Source organism: Schistocerca nitens, chromosome 7, assembly GCF_023898315.1.
Source record: "Schistocerca nitens isolate TAMUIC-IGC-003100 chromosome 7, iqSchNite1.1, whole genome shotgun sequence".
NCBI lineage: Eukaryota > Metazoa > Arthropoda > Insecta > Orthoptera > Acrididae > Schistocerca > Schistocerca nitens.
In genome coordinates this window covers 579,033,595-579,058,001 of record NC_064620.1, presented here as the reverse complement: position 1 = coordinate 579,058,001, position 24,407 = coordinate 579,033,595, and the positions used below count along the sequence as shown (strand labels likewise).

Sequence of the window (24,407 nt, the reverse complement as noted above, 5' to 3'; positions counted from 1 at the left end):
AGGGGTGATGGGTAGATATTACTGACACACTTTTATGTCATTAAAATAAAAATGAAATAAACACCTATAAATAATCAGTATGCAGCCATATTTACAAAAAAAGTTTCTGATGTGAATATAAAATGACTCATTCCACTTCATCATGATTTACTGTGCAAATGGTCCATGGAACATGAAAGTAATGCAATTTCATTCATTGCATGTCTCTCTTTTTGTGCCTTGCTTCCACTGCCTGTTCTATTCTTGAGAGTAACTTAAACAAAGAGAACAAACCAAGCAATAAAAATGTTTGTATATCATAAACTCGTCATTGATACAGCATGCATTTTATCTGTGTGTTTACTACATTTCAAACAATGGAAAGTCCAAGATGGAATAACGACAATTATGTAGAAAGGATATATTTTTACTCACCTCTACTTGAGATGGCATAGAGGAGGCATTAAGTCACAGATAAGCACAATGAAAAAGAATACTAGAAATACAAGGGTCGTCCACAAAGTAAGTTCCCTTTGGTTATATAAAACAAACTTGTACAGATACAGAAAAAATATTTATTGTACAAAAATCTACAACTGATAAACTACTTTTCTACATAGCTTCCAAAATTTTGTAGGCACTTGTCGTAGTGTGGCATGAGTTTTTGTATGCCTTCTTCATTAGAAGGTTGCTGCCTGTGTATTCAACCATGTGGTAGCATGTTCTTGCAGCTCTTCATCATTGTTGAAGTGTTGACCACCAAGGACAGATTTTACGTGTAAGAAGAGATGAAAGTCGCTAGGAGCGAGGTCTAGGCTGTACAGAGAGTGATCAGATGCGTCCCAGTGAAATTCCCGTAAGAGTTGTTTGGTCACATTCGCCGTGTGAGGTCGGGCATTATCGTGGAAAAAGCACCACGTTTTGACAGTAATCCTCAGTGCTTGTTCTGTGTTGTGCGGTGCAATTTCTTAATGGTCTCGCAGTAACCACATGCGTTGATTGTTTGACCTCATGGTAAAAGCAGCAAAATGCCTTTTCTGTCCCAAAAAACAGTGCACATGACTTTTCGAGGTGTCAAGATTTGCTTAGGCTTAACCTTCGTTGGGGATGAAGTGTGCCTCCACTCCATTGATTGCCGTTTTGTTTCAGGGGTGTCGTACAGTACCCAAGTTTCGCCCCCCCCCCCCCCCCCCCCCCCCCCGTGACTATCCGAGAAAGAAAATCATCGCCTTCTCCATTCTAGTGTGTCAAAAACTGAAGTGCACTGCCCATCCGTTGTTTTTTGTGTTGTTCAGTAAGAATTTTGAGTAACCAATGTGAACAAAGTTTTCGAAATTTCAGTTTTTCAATGAATTAGTGATTGTGAGATTTGCGGAACTTCCTTTGCAAGGGCACTAAGTGTAAACTTTACGGTTTTGCTTAATCTTCTCTTCAATTGTGTGATCCAGTTCATCAGTAACCACAGACGCGTATCCACTTCATTCTTCATTGTGCACTTGATCACATCCTTTATTGAACAGTCTGACCCATCTTCTAGCCAGTGAAACACTCTTAGCATTTTGTGTGTAAACCTCGCGGATTTGCCGATGAATTTCCTTTGGTTTAACTTTCTTTGCATATAGAAAAGGAATCACAGATCTGATTCCACACACGGCGGCATTTTCAGTTACGGCTGATATTATAAAGAACCACTACAAAGCACACTTCGGCAGCAGCGATCTGAAAATGGCGTACGTGTCTTCTCCTTGAGTCAGAGTAACTGCTGCACATGCTCGGAACTGTGATAGTAGTGCTGCAACGGATAGAAATTGAAACGGAACTTACTTTGTGGCCAACCCTTGTATTTCAGCTTTCAGACAAAGTCCTCCTCCACGCACATGCACCTTACCACCACCACCACCACCACCACCACCACGCACGCACCTTTGAGCTTGTGCGTGTGTATTTTCTACTTTTGGAGAAAGACTTTATCTGAAAGTTGAAAAATTTATAGAATTCTTTTTCATTGTTCCTGTATGTGACTTACTGCCTCTTCTGTGTGGATATCCTTTCCATATGATTGTTATTCCATCCTGAACTTTACATTGTTTGAAATGTAGTAAACATGCAGATAAAATGCCTACTGTGTCAATGATTAGTTTATTGCTTGCAATAAATATGTTCTTATTGGGGAAACTACCTCTAACATAATAATTAATGGTTGTTGTTGTTGTTGTTGTTGTTGTTGTTGTGGTCTTCAGTCCAGAGACTGGTTTGATGCAGCTCTCCATGCTACTCTATCCTGTGCAAGCTTATTCATCTCCCAGTGCCTACTGCAACCTACATCCTTCTGAATCTGTTTAGTGTATTCATCTCTTGGTTTCCCTCTACGATTTTTACCCTCCGCACTGCCCTCCAATACTAAATTGGTGATCCCTTAATGCCTCAGAATATGTCCTACCAAGCGATCCCTTCTTCTAGTCAGGTTGTGCCACAAATTTCTCTTCTCCCCAATTCTATTCAATACCTCCTCGTTAGTTATGTGATCTACCCATCTAACCTTCAGCATTCTTCTGTAGCACCACATTTCGAAAGCTTCTATTCTCTTCTTGTCTAAACTATTTATCGTCCATAGAAACGTCTGACACTTAAATCTATACTTGATGTTAGCAAACTTCTCTTCTTCAGAAACGTTTTCCTTGCCAACGCCAGTCTACATTTTATATCCTCTCTACTTTGACCATCACGAGTTATTTTGCTCCCCAAATAGCAAAACTAATTTACTACTTTAAGCATCTGATTTCCTAACCTAATTCCCTCAGCATCACCCGATTTCATTGAGCTACATTCCATTATCCTTGTTTTGCTTTTGTTGATGTTCATCTAATATCCTCCTTTCAAGACACTGTCCATTCCGTTTAGCTGCTCTTCCAGGTCCTTTGCTGTCTCTGACAGAATTACAAGGTCATCAGCGAACCTCAAAGGTTTTGTTTCTTCTCCATGGATTTTAATTCCTACTCCGAACTTTTCTTTTGTTTCCTTTACTGCTTGCTCAATATACAGATTGAATAACATCGGGGATAGGCTACAACCCTTTCTCACTCCCTTCCCAACCACTGCTTCCCTTTCATGCCCCTCGACTCTTATAACTGCCATCTGGTTTCTGTACAAATTGTAAATAACCTTTTGCTCCCTGTATTTTACCCCTGCCACCTTCATAATTTGAAAGAGAGTATTCCAGTCAACATTGTCAAAAGATTTCTCTAAGTCTACATATGCTAGAAATGTAGGTTTGCCTTTCCTTAATCTATTTTCTAAGATAATGGTAAACTTTGGTATATGTGCTTTTCATTTTCTCTGTTTTTGGTTACAAGGGAATCATGTTTAAAGTACATCTGCAGCAGTTGCATAAGTGCTTTCTGTTAGAAAGAAACAAACAGCGGACTGCTACCCTCGATTCCTTAAAAAATCAAAGTACCATGTACACCACGCCATGCCACCTGAATTATGTGCTGTACAGTGATGTTGTAATTTTGCAGCTACATTCAAATTAAATGTTGTGACTGATGCTGAAATTTTATTCCATATACAGTGAAATCATAGTAAGCGGTAAACTTTGTTCCTTTCGTTATTTTGTGAGTAGTGTCAGGGAGGAAAAAAGTTTCAAAAAGGTTTGAAATCATGTGTAAAGTTTGTTATAAATCCCTAAGTGCTCTTATTCTTAAACACTACATGAGACGGCCCCAAGACACAGACACAGTTTATACCTGTAATACTTGACTTTTCGTATTAAACCTTTAATGTAAGGTTAGACATTGGAACAGTTATATTACAGCAGAATTTTAAATTTTATGAAATATTGAAAATCAAATTTGATGCCCCTGGAAGCTGTTAGATAGGCAACCTGCAACTAGGATTGTGCGGCTATTAAGTCGTTTAGTAATATAGGTAACACTGCACTTGTTTCATTTTCATTCCACTGCTTTATATCTCTTAACTATTAGCATCACACATTCTGTTTTTAAAATTATAGTGGAAAGAAAAGCAAGTATTTCTGTTAAGGCAAAAAAGTCCTTGTGTAAGTAATGTTTATTAGAAAAGAAATTAGAACTTTTGAGTAAGAAGTGATATTAACATTCACCAACATATCTGATGTTTATCACTGAAATCTAATTGTGTAAAATACATAGAAAACAAGAATTATATTTATTCTCATGATATCACATTATGTAGATTTGCAAACTTGCAACCAAACTCATCACTTCCACTCTAACATTGACTGATATGTTCCTAGTAGAACTGTTCATGATAGTTGGTTTGACCTTCCATGTATAAGTCATTGCAAAGAAACTTTTAAAGTAATAGCAAATTCTGCACAATGACTACGAAGCAAAGCATAGGGCTATAGAGAGAGAGATGCTGAATGTAACATGTTTTGTTGTTACGAGGGCAATGAGTGAAGTCTCTGATTACTACTGCAGAAGAATACTATTAAATAATCTCACATATAACAGAGAGAAATTCTGGTCATTTGTAAAAGATGTCACTGGCACAAATGTTAGTGCCCAGATACTCAAGGATGACACAGGATCCAAAACTGAGCACCAGTGTTGCAAAAACACAAATGCTGAACTCTCTTTCCAGATATTTCTTTACTGATGAAGATACCAACGACTGCCCCCGTTCATGTCTCGCATCACTGCAAAGATGAATGATACATGTATATGAGAAACAGCTGAAATCACTAACATTGAACAATGCTTCTGGATCATATCAGATTCTGTACAGATTTGCAGCAGAGTTAGTCCCCATTTTAACCACAATGTATAACATCACTTGAAAGAAATACTGTGCCAATTGGAAGGATGCACAAATTGCACCTGTCTACAAGAATGGTAGCAGAAGTGAACCACCACAGTACTAACATCCAATCTCTTTGATGTCCATCTGTTGTAGAATCCTAGAACATATTCTGACCTCAGACAAAATGTGGTATCTCAAACAAATGACCATCTCTGTGACAAACAGCTCAGATTCCACAAACATCAATCATGCAAAATCAAGTTCAGCTATTTTCACTTGTTATCCTGAAACACCTCGGTCAGGTCAACCTGGTGGATGTTAGACTTCCAGAAAGCATTGATTCAATGCCACACCAATGCTTATTATCAAAAGTACAATCATAAGGGGTATCGAACGTAATTTGTGACTGGGGATTTCTTGATACAGAGGGTGCAGTGTGTTTTCTTGGATGGAGACCCATTGACAGATGTAGATGTAAGACCAGATGTGACATAGGGAAGTGTGTTGAAATCCTTGTGTACCGTATTTACTCGAATCTAAGCTGCAATTTTTTTCCGGTTTTTGTAATCCAAAAAACCGCCTGCGGCTTAGAATCGGGTGCACAGCAAGGGGAAGTTCTGAAAAATGTTGGTGGGTGCCATCACAACTAACTTCTGCCGTCGAATATATGTAGCGCTACACAGTCATGCTTTGAAGGCACACCAAAGGTAAATACTGGCACCAAAACCTCTGCGTCAGCAAATAAATTTAAATAAAAGGTAAAAGCCGAGCTTTTTTCTCCACCACGAGTTTCGACCACTGCATTTTCATACATTATCCAACGAAGTAAATACAAATTCCGTATTGTTCGTCTTCGAATGTAGGAGCATTTCAATGTACTACGAAATTCCGACTGGCAAGCTTGTTTGGGATGTTTGTCAATATGGCCAACTCTACATTCTGAATTTTTTTCTACTTGTGGGAAGAGATGGTTGCTAATAGGAACTTTTATGAATTGTGAATCACATGCAGTATTCTCTTCACCATAAGAATAATACGAATATAAACATTTTGCCATGTATTGTTTCGTGTTTGCTGCTATCTTATTTAAATCCTGTCCGCCTAATAAACTACAAAACTAGAGTGAGACAACAGCAAACGCGGAAGAATATACATATCACGTCATGTTCATATCCGTATTATTCTTATGCCTAATAGTGATACAGTCAGAAATGAAGCGAGGCAATTGACTAGATTTTTAAATCTAAGATGACTCTAATTTCTGTGCAGAATGTAATGTACTAATAGAGGCGCCTGCAAAGATTTTCAAACGGAGAAAAATTTTCGCTAAACTCTCGATCAGAACATCATCTATCATACACAGTCTATTATTTGGTTCTTGTTGATCATTATCAAAGAAAGCAGCAGTGTAAGTAACAACAAATAGCAGTCTCTTGCCATTTTTTGGCTAATGAGACGATTACTCTCTTATTTTTTTTCTTAATTGTAAGCGGCGGTAGCGCACACAAAAGCAAGCCATGCCGTGAGCGGCGACAGGCCGTAAACACGCACTACCAGAATGCGACAATGCATGACACAATACAGTAATGAATTTTCAGCTTAGAGTGACGTAAACACATATAACAAAGAAAACGGAGCTTATCAGATCAAAGAAAAATAAGCAATCTATTCAAACCAGACGAAGCACGTGAAAAAGGAAGGGTACCCATATAAATACAGACGGAGCGTCTGACACATAGCAATGGCTACCTGGTAAAGCTTAACTGCTAAGCTTACGACTCGAACCAATCTACTGTAGCTGTATCGTCATTCATTTGAACTAAATTGTCTCATATTACAGTGGAGCAACTTTGTTTCGATTTGGAGATGCGGCTTAAAACTTTTCTCTCCCCGTGAATTTTGAGTCTCAAATTTCAGGTGCGGCTTAGATTTGGGATTTTTTTTTTTATTTCGAGTCTCATTTTTCAGGTGCGGCTTAGATTCAAGTAAATACGGTATCTTGTATATTAATTTTGTGGCAGGCAATAGTGACGTCATACTTTTAGCAGATGATGCAGCTATCTGTAATGAACACTATCTGAAAAAGCTGCACAAATATTCAGTCAGCTCTTGAAATAAGGTGGAAACACACACACACACTCACACACACACACACACAGAGAGAGAGAGAGAGAGGGGGAGAGAGAGAGAGAGAGAGAGAGAGAGAGAGAGAGGTATTTAAACAGTTACTCTTCCCGCACTCCATACTCATTTGGAACTAGTATGTGGCACTGTGCCAAGTACCTTCTGCCAAGCGCTAGAGTGGTTTGCCGTCTATCTATGTGGAGGTAGCGACAGATGTAGATCTTGGACTATTCTGCAAATCAGTCTGTCACCACAATCTGCAGTCCAGAAAATAATATAGAAACAAACTAAGTGTATGTCATTGTTCCATTCTGCTACAATTATATTCCACCCATTTATTCATGCCTCGTGTTCTGTTGATCACATTAAAGAGTAGGACATTCAGGGGTGTGGAGTTATTCAAGACAGACCTTAAAAATAGAACTGTAAATTTCAGGAACTTAATCTGTACACTGTATTAAAAGCAGACTCACTCACTCTACTACTACTACTACTACTACTACTACTACTAAGTAATTCTTACGCTTACGCCATTGTAATGCAACCTAGCAAATCTGCACTGTTGCTTCCTTAGTTATTTAATATAACTGCTATTTATTTCGTACTGGTAGTGTAATATTCACAAGAATATAGTATTACCATAAAAACATAGCCACAACTATAACACCACATGCCTGTTTACACTGTATTACTACTCATGAAGTAGTTTTACGATGAATGTGGCTGCTTGCCATGTAGCCAACAGTAAATTTCAGTCCTTCAGTACATTCGTAGGAATTGCGGATGAGGTAAATTTCTAATTTTCCTTTGAATTAGTTTGGATTCCCAATTTTTTGTTGTTGGAAGACCATGGCACCAAAGTAAGTAGCTTCATAATTTTCATTGGGATAGGGTCTGCAGCTGCAGTGAATTTTTTGAATGATTTCATGATGCCTTCAACTGCCATTCTCTCTATTCCATGTGCAGTCGTTGAGTTTTCGCCATAAATGATTTTATGGATGATTCTTTAGTGGTCTATTATGCCATGAACATCCTTGCCCCTATGACTGTGTGAAATTGTCACAAAATAAATTAGAAAAAGTTTTTCGTTGTTTTATGAGCTCGGGCTCAAAAGTAACATACTCCTGAAATAGCTAAAAACCTTTTTTAACTTATGACAGTTACATGCAGGCATAGGAGCAAGGACATATATACTGAAATATATCACTAAAGAATTGTCTATAAAATGCTTGAAAATAGCCTGAGATCAAAATTGTACAATTGCACATGGAATAAAGATAATGGCAGCTGAAAGCGTAATGAAATCATTCAAAAAAATAAATAGTTTCACTTTGAACCATAAGAAGAAGACAAAGCCTACTTAAAATTATTTTTGTATGTTGTATGTTGTATTGTGACTGTGTGCATTACAGTTAAGCCAGAACTGATTTTTATCAGTAACAAAAACCATTAAGGAATAGGGTGTAAGAATTCCAGAACCCTTTGCAGTTATGTAGTTATCTACTGCACACAACATACAGAGTGCCCCACAAAGTGTATGCACTGTTAAATTGCTAATAATTTCAAAATTGACTTCAATGTGTCTAGATGGGTAGCTGCTCAGGAATGTTTGCTGCAGTCTTGATGTTCATCCAATTTTCATGAGTTTTGGCCATAAGCGGCATCTATTGGTGTTCTCTGTAGTTAAAAAGGCCTGAGAAGTTGAGTCTGGAGAACATGGTGGATACTCAACAGTACCTCTTTGGTCTATCCATCGTGTGGTTATATTTTTGTTGGGGTACTCCCGGACATGATCAAAATAGTGGGATGGGGCATAATGTTGAAAGTAAAACCTTTCATTCCTATATAGTTCACAGATGACAGGTACAATGGATGTCTTTAGCTTCATTGGGTAAACTTCATTGTAACTTTTCCATCAGAGAAGATAGATCTAATCAAACCCAAAATCCCCAATAATATCACCACTCCACACATTTACTTGTGGTCCATTTGCGGCTTTGTCCACGTTGGCATGCAGATACGCGGCAGCCCAGTAGATGCGATTGTGATGATTACTTAGCACTGAGTTGAAAAATAGTGCCTCATCAGATCACACAATTATCTCTGACATCGTATCATTGCCGCACACCTTGCCATTAACACACTTGATGTACATCGATCTAAGATTTGGTTGCCCTCATCGTAGGCAACCCTCCTGTCTTTGGGCCAACGAAATGAGAGAGACTACCAATAGCAAAACGTGCCAAAATGAGATTCTTGATTCTACAGTTGTATTTTTACTATTTATACAGCTAGACTCCAACGAATTTTACACTCAATTTATTTTAATAGACCATTAATGTATAATTCTGTTGTACATCAGTTGCATGATGCGAGTCTCTGTGAAATTAAGGCTTGAACTGTTAGCTATGAACTAGCTGTAGGCTTGTAAACTATCTTTTGGTCATGTTTGGTAAGGTTTTCATCAACAAACATTACTCTTTTGAAGTGTCCTACATCCATACTCAACAAGCCAAGGTACATGGCGGAGGGTTCCATGTAGCACTACTAGTCATTTCCTTTCCTGTTCTACTCATAAATAGAGCGAGGTGAAAACAACTGTCTATAGGTCTCCTTACACTGATTTTTCTTATCTTCATGGTCCTTATGCAACACGTACGTTGGTGGTGATAGAATTGATCTGCAGTTGGCCTCAGATCTCAGTTCTCTAAACTTTCGCAGTAGTGCCTTGTGAAAAGAGCGTCATCTTCCCTCCAGGGATTCCCATTTGAGTTCACAAGGCATTTCTGGAATACTTGGTTGCCGATCGAACCTACTGGTAACAAATCTAACAGCCCCCCTCCGAATTGCTTCGATGTCTTTCTTTAATTTGACCTGAAAACACACTAGGATTCTATATGCCATCTCCTTTAGAGATGAGCTACACTTTCCCAAAATTCTCCCCACAAAGCAAAGTCAAGCATTTGTCTTCATGCATATCAACATGGGATGCTCATTTCATTTCATATTGTGTTACCACATTATGCCTAGCTATTTAATTGATGTGACTGTTTGAAACTGCACACTACTAATGCAATATTCAAACATTAGGGGATTGTTTTCCGTAGTCATCATCTTTAACTTACATTTTTGTACATATAGAGCAAGCTGCCATTCACCACACCAGCTAGAAATTCTGTTCAAGTCACCTTGTATCCCCCTACAGTCACTCAAGGATAACACCTTCTTGTACACCACAGCATCGCCAACAAAAAGCCATAAATTGCTCTTCACCCTGTCTGCCATATTATTTATGTATACAGAGAATAAGAGCGTTTCTATCACAATTCGCTGGCATATTCCTGACGATACCCGTATCTCTGATGAACACTCACTGTTGGGAGAAATGTGCTGGGTTCTGTTACTGAAGAAGTCTTCGTGCGACTCTCATATCTGGGAACCCATTCAGTATGCTCATACCTTTGTTAACAGTCTACTGTGGGGCACCATGTCAAATGCTTTCGAGAAATTTAGGAGTATGGAATCAGCCTGTTGCCATCTCTCAGTGGTTTGTTAGGGTATCAAGTGAGAAAAGGGCAAGCTGAGTTTTGCATAAGCAATGCTTTCTAAATCTGTGCTGTTTTATGCACAGAAATTTTTCTGTCTCAAGGAAATTTATTATATCCGAACTTGGAATGTGTTAGAGAATTCTGCAGCAGACTGATGTTAAGGATATTGGTCTGTAATTATGCAGGTCCATTCCTGTACCCTTCATATATACAGGAGTCACCAGCATTCTTATCCACTCACTTGGGACGCTGCATTGGGCGAGAGATTCACGATAAATGCAAGCTAAGTAAGGGGCCAGTTCTGCAGAGTACCCTGTGGAAAACCAAATTGGGATTCCATCTGGACTTAGTGACTTATTTGTTTTCAACTCTTTCAGTTACTTCTCTATGCCAAGGGTGCCTAATTTTGTGTCCATGCAGGAGTTTGTGTGACAGTCAAATGACGGTATGTTTGTACAATCTGCCTGCATGAATGATTTCTTAAATGTGAAATTTAAAACTTCAGCTTCTCTTTTGCTGTCATCAGTTGCCAAACCAGATTGGTTAAATAGTAATTGGATAGAAACCTTCAAGCTACTTAGTGATTTTATGAATGACCAGGATTTTCTCGGGTTCGTGGCAAGATCTTTCACTTGGCAGAAAATCCTAAGAAATTTTGGTATTATGTCAAAGCGATAGGTGGATCAAAACAAAATGTCCACTCTGTGACCAAAATGACAGACTAAAGGCCAAAATACTAAACGTCTTTTTCCAGAGCTGTTTCACAGAGGAAGACTGCACTGTAGTTCCCTCTCTAGATTGTCGCACAGATGACAAAATGGTAGATATCGAAATAGATGACAGAGGGATAGAGAAACAATTAAAATCGCTCAAAAGAGGAAAGGCTGCTGGACCTGATGGGATACCAGTTCGATTTTACACAGAGTACGCGAAGGAACTTGCCCCCCTTCTTGTAGCGGTGTACCGTAGGTCTCTAGAAGAGCGTAGGGTTCCAATGGATTGGAAAAGGGCACAGGTCATCCCCGTTTTTAAGAAGGGACGTTGTACAGATGTGCAGAACTATAGACCTATATCTCTAATGTTGATCAGTTGTAGAATTTTGGAACACGTATTATGTTTGAGTATAATGACTTTTCTGGAGACTAGAAATCTACTACAATCAGCATGGATTTTGAAAAAGATGATTGTGTGAAACCCAGCTCCACAAGACTCGCAGGGCTATAGACAAAGGTTCCCAGGTAGATGTCGTGCATCACATTATGTCCTCCATTCCGAAGTTAATTTCACTTCTGGGACACAGTATGACTCTGTGAGTGTCTGCTTTTCGTTAAAAAGTTAAGACTCGAATGCATGAGGGATGCTGTTAATACCTCAATTTTTTAATTTTCCCAGTAACTAGATCACTTGCTAGATCTGCGATTTCTAAGTCTAGCATGATTTTTTGCTGTGGAGAATCGTTTTTTGGAAACCCAGCTGAAGGCAGTTGACAAGTCCTGCTCAGACTAATGAGCTATCATTCTGTTATAGGCCACTTTCTTAAAGTTGTTGGCAAGACTGGAAGGCTTTAAATGGATCTGTAATAAGAGGTTATTTGCTTAGCTCTTGTAATGTGAGTGGGTGTCACTACAGCAAGAAATGTGCCCCAAGTCATTGGCTGATGGTGTCGGGGTTGTCATATCAAGGTTTTAATATTGAACATTTCCTAGTCATATGGTAGGAATATCAATGGAGTAAGCATTTGTATGGACAGAAAATAATTTTTGCCACTCACATGAATCGACAGCAACAGTCACATTGATGTGGTGTGATGTAAGGTTGTCCATAAGCACCTTTCAGATTATAAGTGTCATTACATCACTAGTACAAAAAGATCCCATTCAAAAGTAAAATGGGCTTCCTACCTGCATCTTATAGGTATTGTAATAATTTGAATTTGATATCTGGTATGATCTTGGCTTAAGCCTTTGAAGAGATAAATTCCAAGGGTATTTCACATGTTTGCAGCAAGCATTACAGTAGAAATGTTACTGTGTACATGTGCGTTATAGGAAAAGAAAGAATAGTCTAATCACCATTTTTTTATACATATTCTACAATACTTTATTGCTTTGTTTCATCTATTTTTTATGAATTATGCTGTGGCTCCATTGCAAAACGGCTTTGTAGTATGCCAAAGTGAAAGTATCTCAAAAAAATTAGAATTTTAAGCTGTCACATACAGCAAATTATTGATTTACCTCACTCTGAATTATTTTTCAACATGAAATCTTCTGTTTTTACTTTCTGGTACAATCTTATTAATCTTTGTTCATCCTTAAGAAAACAAAAATATTAATTCCACATACCGTATTTACTCGAACCTAAGCCGCACTCGAATCTCAGCCGCACCTGAAAAATGAGACTTGAAATCGAGGAAAAAAATTTTTCCTGAATCTAAGCCGCACCTGAAATTTGAGACTTGAAATTCAAGGGGAAAGAAAAGTTTTAGGCCGCACCTCCAAATCGAAACAAAGTTGGTCCATTGTAATATGAGACACAATTTAGGTCGAATGAATGACGATACAGCTACAGTAGTTTGGTTCGAGTCGTAAGCTAAGCAGTGAAGCTTTACCAGGTAGTCATTGCTATGCGTCAGGCGCTCCATCCGTATTTATACGGGCACCCTTCCTTTTTCACGTGCTTCATCTGGTTTGAATTGATTGCTTATTTTTCTTTGATCTGATAAGTGCCGTTCTCTTTGTTATAGGTGTTTACGTCACTCTAAGCTGAAAATGCATTACTGTACTGTGTCATGCATTGTTTGTCGTATTCTGATAATGAATGTTTACGACCTGTCGCCGCTCGCGGCATGACTTGCTTTTGTGCACGCTACCGCAGTTAACAATTAAAAAAAAAGAGAGGAATCGTTTCATTAGCAAAACAATGGCAAGAGACTGTTATTTGTTGTTACTTACACTGCTGCTTTCTTTGATAATTATCAACAAGAACCAAATAATGGACTGCGTATGATAGAAGATTTTCTGAACGAGAGTTTAGTGAAAATTTTTCTCCGTTTGAACGGGCGCTGATAACCACGTTGTTGTGCGCCCTAAAACACTAATCATCATCCATTTGAAAATCTTTGCAGATGCCTCTTTAGTACATTACATTCTGCACAGAAATTAGTCATATTAGATTTAAAAATCTAGTCAATTGCCGTGCTTAATTTCTCACTGTATCACTATTAGCCATAACAATAATACGAATATAAACACGACATGATACGTATATTCTTCCGCGTTTACTGTTGTCTCACTGTAGTTTCGTAGTTTATTAGGCAGACAGGATTTAAATGAGACATCAGAAAACACGAAAGAATACTTGGCAAAATGTTTCTATTCGTATCATTCTTATGATGAAGAGAATAGTGCATGTGATTCACAATTCATAAAAGTTCCTATTAGCAACCATCTCTTCTCACAGGCAAGTAAAAATTCAGAACGTAGAGTTGGCCATATTGACAAACATCCCAAACAGCCTTGCCAGTCGGCTTTTCGTAGTGCATCGAAATGCTGCTACATTCGAAGATGAACAATACGGAATTTGTATTTACTTCGTTGGATAATGTATAAAAATGCAGTGGTCGAAACTCGGGGCGGAGAAAAAAGCTCGTCTTCCAACCTTTTTTTTTTTTAATTTATTTACTGCCGCAGAGGTTTTGGCGCCAGTATTTATCTTTGTGCCTGCAAAGCATGCCTGTGTAGCGCTACATATATTCGACGGCAGAAGTTAGTTGTGGCGGCACCTAACAACATTTTTCAGGACTTCCACTTACTTTGCACCCGATTCTAAGCCGCAAGCGGTTTTTTGGATTACAAAAACCGGAAAAAAGTGCGGCTTATATGCGAGTAAATACGGTAATCATTCATGCATCATAGGAACTTCATGATTACTGCAGAAAAAGCACATTGGTTTGGAAAACTGATTAATGTGAAGCAAAGAAATGACGCAGGTTTTCTTATATAAATTTTATCTGCAGGGCAACGTTGATGAAAATGTGTGCACCTTCAACAAACTGATCAGTAGTACACTCTCATACTACCAAAATTATCCAATGCATATATCATAAATATATGGCCATACAGTCACATAAAGTAGTTCCACAATTTTACTTATGCCTTCATTATAGTGTGTTTCATAATAATCAACACACAAAGTGCTTTTTACTAGTATGATAGCAGTAATTAACCTTTAGGCAATGAAAACTATGGAAAAGTATGAAAAGTACCTTTTTCTCCTCTGACAAACAATTCAAACTGCATCCATTGCAGCAACAATTCAGCACCATTGATGTTACTAGTAAATAAATGTGTAAACAGCATCTGTCCACCAGTGGTGCGGCTGAAAACCATTCCTCGGAGCTAATAACCTCGAGTAGAATCCTTAGGGGACTTGTTCCCCTAACCCAACAAACAATCAACAATGGATACGCACCTTGTAAGAGATTTTACCCCAGGGAGTAACCAATCTCCAATTTCTAAGGAAATTAAAAGTAGGCATTCGGATTCTGGGGGCCTACAGCAATGTGCGAAGGATGAGTCGGAGCTTCCTTAAACCTGCTTTAAGCAAGCAACAAATAAAATTAAACACAAAAATTGAACTACATGGCAACGTTCAACGTAAACTCACTTCTAAAAACAGGAAAACTTAAAACGTTAATAAATTTTATAAAACAGAAAAATATAATGATAACTGCACTCCAAGAAACAAGGTATACTGATGAACATTCATTTGATTCAGATGGATTCAGAATCTTCAAAGGGAAGCCAGGAAAAAGAGTTATGAAGAATGTACCCCAATTTGGAACAGGATTCATTGTAAACCAAAATATATTAAACTCGATAGTAGAATTTAAATCTGTCAATGAAAGGCTTTCAACATTAACCTTCAAATCAGTAAACAAACTGTATACCATTGTAAACTCACATGCGCCAACAAATGAGAAAAACAGAACACAAAAAGAACAAACAGAATTTTTTTGGCAGGAACTGTCAAACACCTTAGACCAGATTTCATCCAAAAACACAATAATATTGTTGGGAGACTTTAATGCTCAAATCGGCAAAGAACGTCATCACCAATCCATAGTAGGCAAATTCCCTGCACATAAAAGAACCAATGCAAATGGAGAAAGACTTATTAGTTTATGCAGAGAACATGACATAGTTCTAAAGTCTACATATTTCAAAAAACTCCCTAGAAAACAAACTACATGGGTATCCCCGAATCCAGTCTGTGGGGAGAAACAACTTGACCATGTTGCTATAAGCAGACTGTCTGCATCAGAGATACTCAATGTAAAAGTTGCTAAGAGTGCAAGTTTAGATTCAGATCATTATCTATCTGTCGTTAAATTCAAAATTAGACCAATATATAAAAGAAAGAGCGAATATCAACCTAAAATGTTTGACACTCAGAAATTAACCAAGGAACACAATTTCAGGACACTTTTGGAAAAGAAAACACCTAAAACATGGGAACAACTTCAAAAAGATATAGTACAGACAGCAGAAGAAACCATTCTCCTTACCAAAAAATGGAAACATGCCTGGTGGAATGATGAGTGTGACAAACTAATCCTAACAAGACAACGAGCTTGGAACATTTGGAATGCCAACAAAAATGATAAAAATAGGAACTCCCTAAAGAAGCCCGGAAGCAAGCTTCAAAAGGCCTTAAAAAGATCCAAGTTCAATACATAAAAGACCAACTAGCATCAATAGACTCCAACTTCAAACAGAACAATGCTAGGGACTTTTACAAAACCTTCAAAAGTAACTTAAAGAAATACTCTCCTCCTAGTCTATTTTTCACGGACCCAAAAACGCAGAAAACTGCATACAATAGCATAGAGAACTGTAGAATACTTGCTGAATATTTTGAAGAACTACATAACTGTTATCCACCGAAAGAAAAATTTAATTTCGATATTGTAAACCCAACACCACCAGACTCCAAGCCGCCAACCACAGAAGAAATAAAAGAAATCATAAAAGAGCTTAAAAATAAAAAAAACCCTGGAGAGGATAATATAGTTGCTGAACTATGGAAGTACTCTAGTGACAACAGGATACAGTGTCTATCAGAAATACTAAAAGAAATCTGGACAACACACAGATTACCACCAGACTGGATATCTGCACTAATACATCCACTACATAAAAAAGGGAAGAAAGCAGATCCTAGCAATTATAGGGGAATCTCCCTCTTACCAGTGACCTGTAAGATCTTGTCTAAGGCGCTTTTAAAAAGAGCAGAAGAGATACTTGACAAACAGCTAGGAGAGTATCAGGCTGGATTTAGGAAGGGAAGGTCATGTGCAGAACTAATACTAAATTTAAAGAACATAATAGAAATGAGGAAAATCAGGAACTTAAAATATGTAATTACTTTTGTGGATTTTAAAAAAGCCTATGATTCAATTGACAGAAATACACTGCTTGATATCTTAAAGGAATTGGGACTCGATGCTAAAACAACTGCAATAATTAAAGGTACTTTGACAAATACAAAATCGAAAGTAAAATTTAGGGGAGAGCTCTCAAAATCGTTTGAAATAAAGTCAGGTGTTCGACAGGGAGATGGTCTGTCACCTCTGCTTTTCAATTGTGTCTTGGAGAAGGTAGTTCGAGAATGGAGGAAGACCATCAATACTAAAGGGTTTCAACTAGGGAGAAATCCAAACAAGATCACTGTCGACTGTTTAGCCTTCGCAGATGACATGGCATTGATTACAGATTCACTAGACAATGCCCAAGAACAAATAAGAGAACTACAAAAACAAGCAGCCAAAGTAGAACTACAAATATCCTATGAAAAAACAGAGTTTATGACAAACATCTGTGATGCTCCTCAAAATATTGCAGTTGACAACAACACAATACACAAAACAGATTCCTTTAAATACCCAGGAGAGTGGGTTACATACAATGCCAAAGAAAAGATAGCTATAGAAACTAGAGTGCACAAAATGGAAAGAGTGTTTCATATGACCAAAAACGTTTATAATAAAAAATCCTTGTCCTGGAACACGAAATTAAGACACTACCAAACAGTGGCCATACCTGAAGCTCTCTATGCGGCAGAAACACTTAAACTAACAAGAAATGGAGATCTTGAGAAACTAGAGAAGGTCGAAAGAAGAATTTTAAGGAAAATACTGGGAGCTAAAAGAAACGATAATGCTGAATACACGTTAAGACCAAACAGAGAGCTATATCTGAAAACGGAGAAACTAACTGATGTAATGAGGAAGAGGAGACTACAGTTTTTTGGACATATATTCAGAATGGATAACAACAGACTAACCAAGCGGATATTCACATTACTCAATAGCTACAAATCCAAGCCAGCATGGTTCATAGAGACTGAAAAGGACATTGAAAATGCTGGAGTTACAATAGGCACAATAGAAAACAGAACACATTTCAGAAAGGCAGTTCAAAAGGCAGAATTTCAGGAGAGAAAGAAAATAACTAGACGAAAGTGGACTCAAGAAGAAAGGGAACAACACTCTAAAAGGATGAAGGAAATTTGGAAACTGAAGAAATCTAATACAATGAAGAGTAGCCAAAGTTGATTCATCGTACCCTCCAAATGGGTTATTCGAGAGAGAAAAAAAAAAGTGTAAACACAGAGGCAGTACATAAGTTTATGTCTTGCTCCAAAATGTAAACAACCATATCATACAGTGTCCTGTAAATAATTCCGTTTGATGTTTGCCACATGGACCATACATTGTGCTCACTGTTCTGAGCACAAGTTGCTAATCCCAGGAATTATCCCTCCACTGTCCATGCATCTGTTTAAAATAACTCCTGTTGTGAAGACTTCTAAGCTTAACAGGGCTTCATTGTTGATACCAGATTTCAAGAGAAAGTATGCTGCATCATTGAGACTTTAGAAAAACACAAATGAAAATTTTGGTTCAGGCTTTTACAAGATACTGGGGGAAATGTTCAAGACAACCCTGAATATAAGACAATGGAGGAGGAGACGAGGCATCTCGTTGAGAAATTTTTGTTTTTATTGAATTCTGACAATTGAATTTAGAGACTGCTTTATTAACATAAAATATCTTGACATCTGCCTAAAAAAGTCAACACTTTGTTTCTATCTGTGTGTCTCTTGATGGATTGATGTGATGCTGATGTGCAAGTAGTTACTCGCCTAAAGCTACGGGAAGTCTGTAAGTTTGTGTTTGTTTTGCATCATAATGTAAGCCCCACCCTCTTCATTGCAGTCATACACCGGCTTGTGCTTGCTTTGGAATCTGCGACATATGCAGTTGGAAAATTCCTCTTTATCTACGGTGACTTCATTCAGATAATTTCTCAAGTAATAGGGAAGCCTTAATTGTGATTCTCTTGCATATACTGAACAACCTGCTGCTACTCTTTGTGAAATCTTCCATGATTTGGTCCCCTGAAAGTTTGGTGTGTAAAAATGGTTATCTATAATTCGTTCTCCATCTGAAGCTACATACAAACATTTGTTTCTGTTTTTGTGTATATAGACTGAAGAAATGAGTAAAAAATTGTACCAAGGCTGCTTACTAGGCAGGTGCATTAGCCACTGGCTACATTAGCACAGCGGTTCACAAAACTGCATGCATTACTCTGGCACACTGTTCGTGTGTAAGGGGGAACTTAAAGTAGACTGCAGTGGCAGTGAGGATTTGGATCGAGGAGGGAGGCGTGCCAGGGTGCTCAGTGGCAAATACACCTGCCTAGTAAGCAGATGACCTGGGTTTGATTCCTGGCCTTGGTACAAATTTTCACTTGCCGCTTGAGTCTGTATACATAAATTATATCTGTATGAGACCAGTAAAGTCTCTGAAATTGTGTCGTTTCATTGCATTTGTTTCTGTGACATCAAATTTTCTTCCCATTGCACGGGTGTGTGTAGCCTTTGCATCATGATTAACAATAAACTTAAACTTAGTTTTGTATTGTCTGATTGAACCAGTTGTGGACTGCAAACTCTTAGATACACATTTCTCAACTGTTGTGGCTGTGATTTGCATCCATTATCAGTTGCTATAATTTGCAGTTTTTACAACTTTAAACAAACTGAGTAACAATATTATGTTAATCTGCTGAATCAGCCGAAATGGGATCACTTTGAGCTAACAGTGTACTTCAGCATTTGTTGCCAACCTTGAAAAACAATAGTGCTGTCGAAAAGTAGTTGTTTTAGCACCTTTGATGACCATGTTTAATTTATTATGTCACATTTCAGATGTTCTGTGTTAACATATTTATATTAGAATTAATTTGCCTCCTGCAGGAATGTGTAATATTACTGACTATTTGCCCATTTGTAAAGTCAGTCAGTTCCAACTACATTTAGATTCAGATGAACTGCAGTTCAAATGTGGTAGACATTCATAAAAAGCCAGGTATATGGGATGGTTGGCAGCATGACAAATATTTGCTGCCTGCTGGCCTCTACCCTCCCAACATTGGCCCGGGCTGGTGGCACCACACCCCATCCCATCCTTTTCAAATTGTCAAATTAAACATAAGTGCGACCTCAGCTACCAAAGTACTGTCTGTGAATGTAAGACAGCCGTATATTAAGCTATTACACAATGCTTTACCCTGAATGTAAGACAACCATGTATTTTTCGAATGAAGAATATTGGGGGGGGGGGTCTCGTCTTATAGTCAACTCGGATAAATAGGGCATGTACTATTTAAGGTATTATTACAGTTATATAGTGTTTTTGAGTGCTTCCCTTGATTACTGAATAATGTTCACAGATTTAAAATATGGCACTACACTGGTTCATTGTTGTATGAACGCCCTTGGAACAAACAAGAAGAATTATGGGAGGTCCTCTGGCAGCAGTTTCCTCAAGGAGTATTTAAGGAACCTCCAATCAGTTACAAACCTGTAGAAGGAATTCAGCCTAGCCAGACTCCAGGTAAGAACACTTAAAAAAAATTGTAGTAACTACGAAAAGGGTAATACAGAAACTGTGAACAAGATAAGGAAGCGAAAGAATGATGAATTGTCAGTGAAAGGTGCAACAGTCGAGTTACGAAAATAAGTCTCTCTAAATGTGATAAAGTATCTACTTGAACTAATATAAGCAATCTGTGATACTGATTAGATCCCTTACAACTGGAAGTGAGCATTGATACACCAGTTGTATGTGAGAGATTTTACACTTTATTTTTTATTATTTTTTTTTATTTTTGATAATTCAGTCAGTTTCATCCTATCTTGTTTTCTATAACTATATAATACATAACTGTCTTGAAACACTTGCTTCTGTGTACTTCATCAGCAAAATTTTTATTTTACTCTTCAGCTAATTTCAGGAAGTGGCTGTTAATGATATTTCAAGATTCTGGTAGATCACCAACAGTGCTATTCTCTCATAAGAGAGATATAGTATGTTCAGTTTGCAGCTTATACCTGCTAAAACTGACCATGTATTTTCAATTTTGTTCTTAGAGCTCCCTATTAATCCATAGCTTAAGCTATCTGATATCGTTAGCACTTAATGGTATTGTGTGCATGGAAATTGTGTTGCTGTGTTGTGATGGTCCTTTATATTTTAGTACTACTGTTACTTCGTATTGTATTATAGCATTATATTCTAGTTCCAACAATTACTAGATTGGTTGCTTACTAATACTACCTATAGCTTTTTAATGGAAAGAACCATCAAATAAAGTGAAGAATATTATTAAAAATATATTTGCCATACAAATTGTATTTGGTCTTCTTGCCAAGTGTGCTCTTGCACTCTTTGACTTCAAATGTGTTTGTTTAAAATACTTCAATATATTTACATCTTTACTTTACTCCCTTCAGGTATGATTGAGTCTTGATTCCTATCACTGTTAATGTTTGATCATCATGAAATAAGACCACCAATATATTTTCCCCGCAGTATGTCTCTTAATTAAATAATTTAAGTATATGAAGTTATCTCTGACTGTGCTGCTTTTTTGTCCTAGATCTAAAGTACGTTGTCACTAAAAAGTAAAAGCTTGTATGGAATTGATGGCATATTCAACAGAATACTAAAGGCTTTTTCCCAACAGATAACCAGGCTTCTCAGCTGCATTTCTTGTAGCTCACAGAAACAGGGCATTTTTCCAGATAGACTGAAATGTGTCATTGTTAAATCATTGTATAAAAAGGGTGATAGGTCTGATGCTAGCAACTACTGCCCAATCTCGCGTTTGATAGCTTTATCCAAAATTCTCGAAGAAGTAGTATATTCAAGATAAGCTTCACATATTTGTAAAAGTGAAGTACTAAGTAAATGTCAATTTGGTATTCAGAAAGGCATTTTCAAAAGAAAATGCTGTATATGCTTTCAATGATCAAGCATTAAATGCTCTGAATAACAGAATATCACCTATTGGGATTTGTTGTGACCTCTCAAAGGCTTTTGGCAGTGTGAACCATGAAATTCTTCTAGATAAGCGTAAGTATTGTGAGATGAGTGGGACAGTTCACAAATGATTTAATTCATATTTAATTGGAAGAATGCAGTACAGAGAGTCTGCAAAAATCAGCAGAGTCCTCTAGCTGGGGAGGTATCAAGAATGGTATTTCACAGGGTTCGGTCTTTGGTCCCTTATTGTTCGCAATTATATTAACAACTTTCTACTCTGTATTTATGAAGATGCAAAGCTAGTTCTTTTTGTTGATGATACAAGTATGGTAATGAAACCCAACAAACAAGAATTAGCCGAGGAATAAATAATGTCTTTCGGAGAATTATTAATTGGTTCTCTGCAAATCGACTCTCACTAAATTTTGAGAAAACACACTGTATACAGTTCTGTACAATAAATGGCATAACACCAGTGATAAATATAGACTTTGAACTGAAGTTTGGTGCTAAGACAGAATATTCAAAATTTCTTGATGTGTGCAATGATGGGAAGTTGAGCTGGAAGAAACACATTGATGATCTGCTGAAACATTTAGGTTCACTATACTCATGCCATTAAGTTTATTGTAAATTTTGATAATAAACATATCAGTAAATTAGCCTACTGTGCCTATTTTCTTTCACTGCTGCTTTCATATGGCATCATATTTTGGAATAATTCGTCATTAAGATAAAAAGTATTCATTGGACAAAAGTGTGTAATCAGAATAATAGCTGGAACCCACCCAAGATCACCTTGCAGACGTTTATTCAAGGGTGTAGGAATATTCACAGTACCTTTACAATACAAATATTCGCTTGTACAGCTCCAGTTCAAAAATAATAGCAAAGTGTGTAGCTATAACACCAGAAGAAAGGATGCTCATTACTATTCTGGATTAAATTGGACTTTGACATGGAAAGGGATGAATTATGCTGCCACAAAAGTCATTTTTCATTTGCCAAGTAGCATTAAAAGTCTGACCAGAGAGTCAATCAGCATTTAAAAACAAATTAGAAGAATTTATGTATGACCGTTCATCCTACTCAATAGAGGAATGTTTAGATGAAGTAATAATCGTAAAAATAAATAAATAAATAATGGTATTGTGTAAAGAAACCTTAGGGCTATGTTAAACTGACATGTCCCACATCATTACAAAGTGTCGTATTCATGCTCTGTGTAACAAATATTTATTTATGTATGTATGTATGTATGTATCTATCTATCTATCTATCTATCAGACTGTTGGACTCCAGCAGATCATTAACATTCTTTTGTGTAACAAATCAGTCAAAAAAACATAAGTTGAAAGCACTACGCAAAATCAACTTGATTTCTTTCTTAAGAATTTGGTGTAACACAGTGACCAGTATGGTGAGAAAAATCCTGTGCTCTGAACGGGGAAATCAGTAAAGTGCCATAGTTGCACATTTTTTTCCTGAAAACACTATTCTATTGCATACCATTAAAAGTTTTGTTCAGTATATTACAAGGTTTTAGTTTGTCAGTTCTTTTGAATGAAATATTACATTTGACACAAATGACCATCCCTACTATCTGTAAAGAACTCCTCTTGTAGAAGCCAGGTGAGATATATTCCTTAGAAGAATATCTTAGTATTTACCCTCGTGGATAGCTGTGCAAGTTAAACTGCTGCTTCCAGAGCTGGGAGGTGCATCACTCCACTCAATAGATTAAAAATGAGGGTTCTTGTGCCAGCCATCCTGGATCCCACTAGATGAATATCAGACTGGTACCCAAGTACTGCCTCAATTACAGAATTCCCAAACATTTGGAAGACTTTCACTTGCTTTCACCTGAATAACACTAACTGCAGACAGTTTGAGTACACATATTCCATCCCAGGATTAACAGGATGGTGACAGAAAAGGCATCGGGCCACCCCTTAAACTGATTGTGCCCAATCCATTCATAACTGTGCTAACCCTATGCTGATGTGGACAGAGGCACAAGAAATAATAGTAGTAGTAGGAGGAGGAGGGGGGGGGGGGGGCTCTTGGTATTAAAAAAAAAAAAAAATAAAAAAAAATAATCCAGTTCCAATTCATTGCGAACTAGTGTGTGTTTACAGAACGAGTCAGCTGTCACAAAAGCAGATGTTGTTGGAGCCACAGATTTGATAAAGACACAACAGATGTGAAAATGAGCAAAGATCAGGGTGACCAAGCATGTGTAAAAGGTTGGTCCAAACTGATGGTTGTATTCACGTGGGGCAGATAGCACTCAAATTCAAAAATCTTTGTAAATGTTGTTCCTTTCCCAAGAAGGAATAGCTCTTAACCAGCTTCACCCATAACAGGTCAAATATTCATGCAGGTTATGACAGGAATTTGGCATTGGAAGTTCAGCTCGATCCAGTGTACCTCATCCATTACAAGCGTAGCCAATCATCCCTAATTTGATTCTTGTATAGGTCTGGTTTAGTGTGACCTATAACAACAAAAATAATCAGTTTCTGACAATATAATGTGAGTGGATAGATAAAACAAGCTACTTGCCAAGTAGGGCC

The 24,407-nt window shown here is 37.5% G+C and overlaps 1 protein-coding gene across 1 annotated transcript in view; it reads left to right on the top strand.

Moving 5' to 3' along the window:
- Window positions 1-24,407, top strand: part of LOC126194707 (eukaryotic translation initiation factor 2A) — a 180,383-nt gene that overhangs the window by 107,309 nt on the left and 48,667 nt on the right. The window contains exon 10 of the mRNA XM_049932946.1: window positions 20,237-20,400. Within this exon, the coding sequence (XP_049788903.1) occupies window positions 20,237-20,400 (164 nt within the window). The remainder of the gene's footprint in view (window positions 1-20,236; window positions 20,401-24,407) is intronic.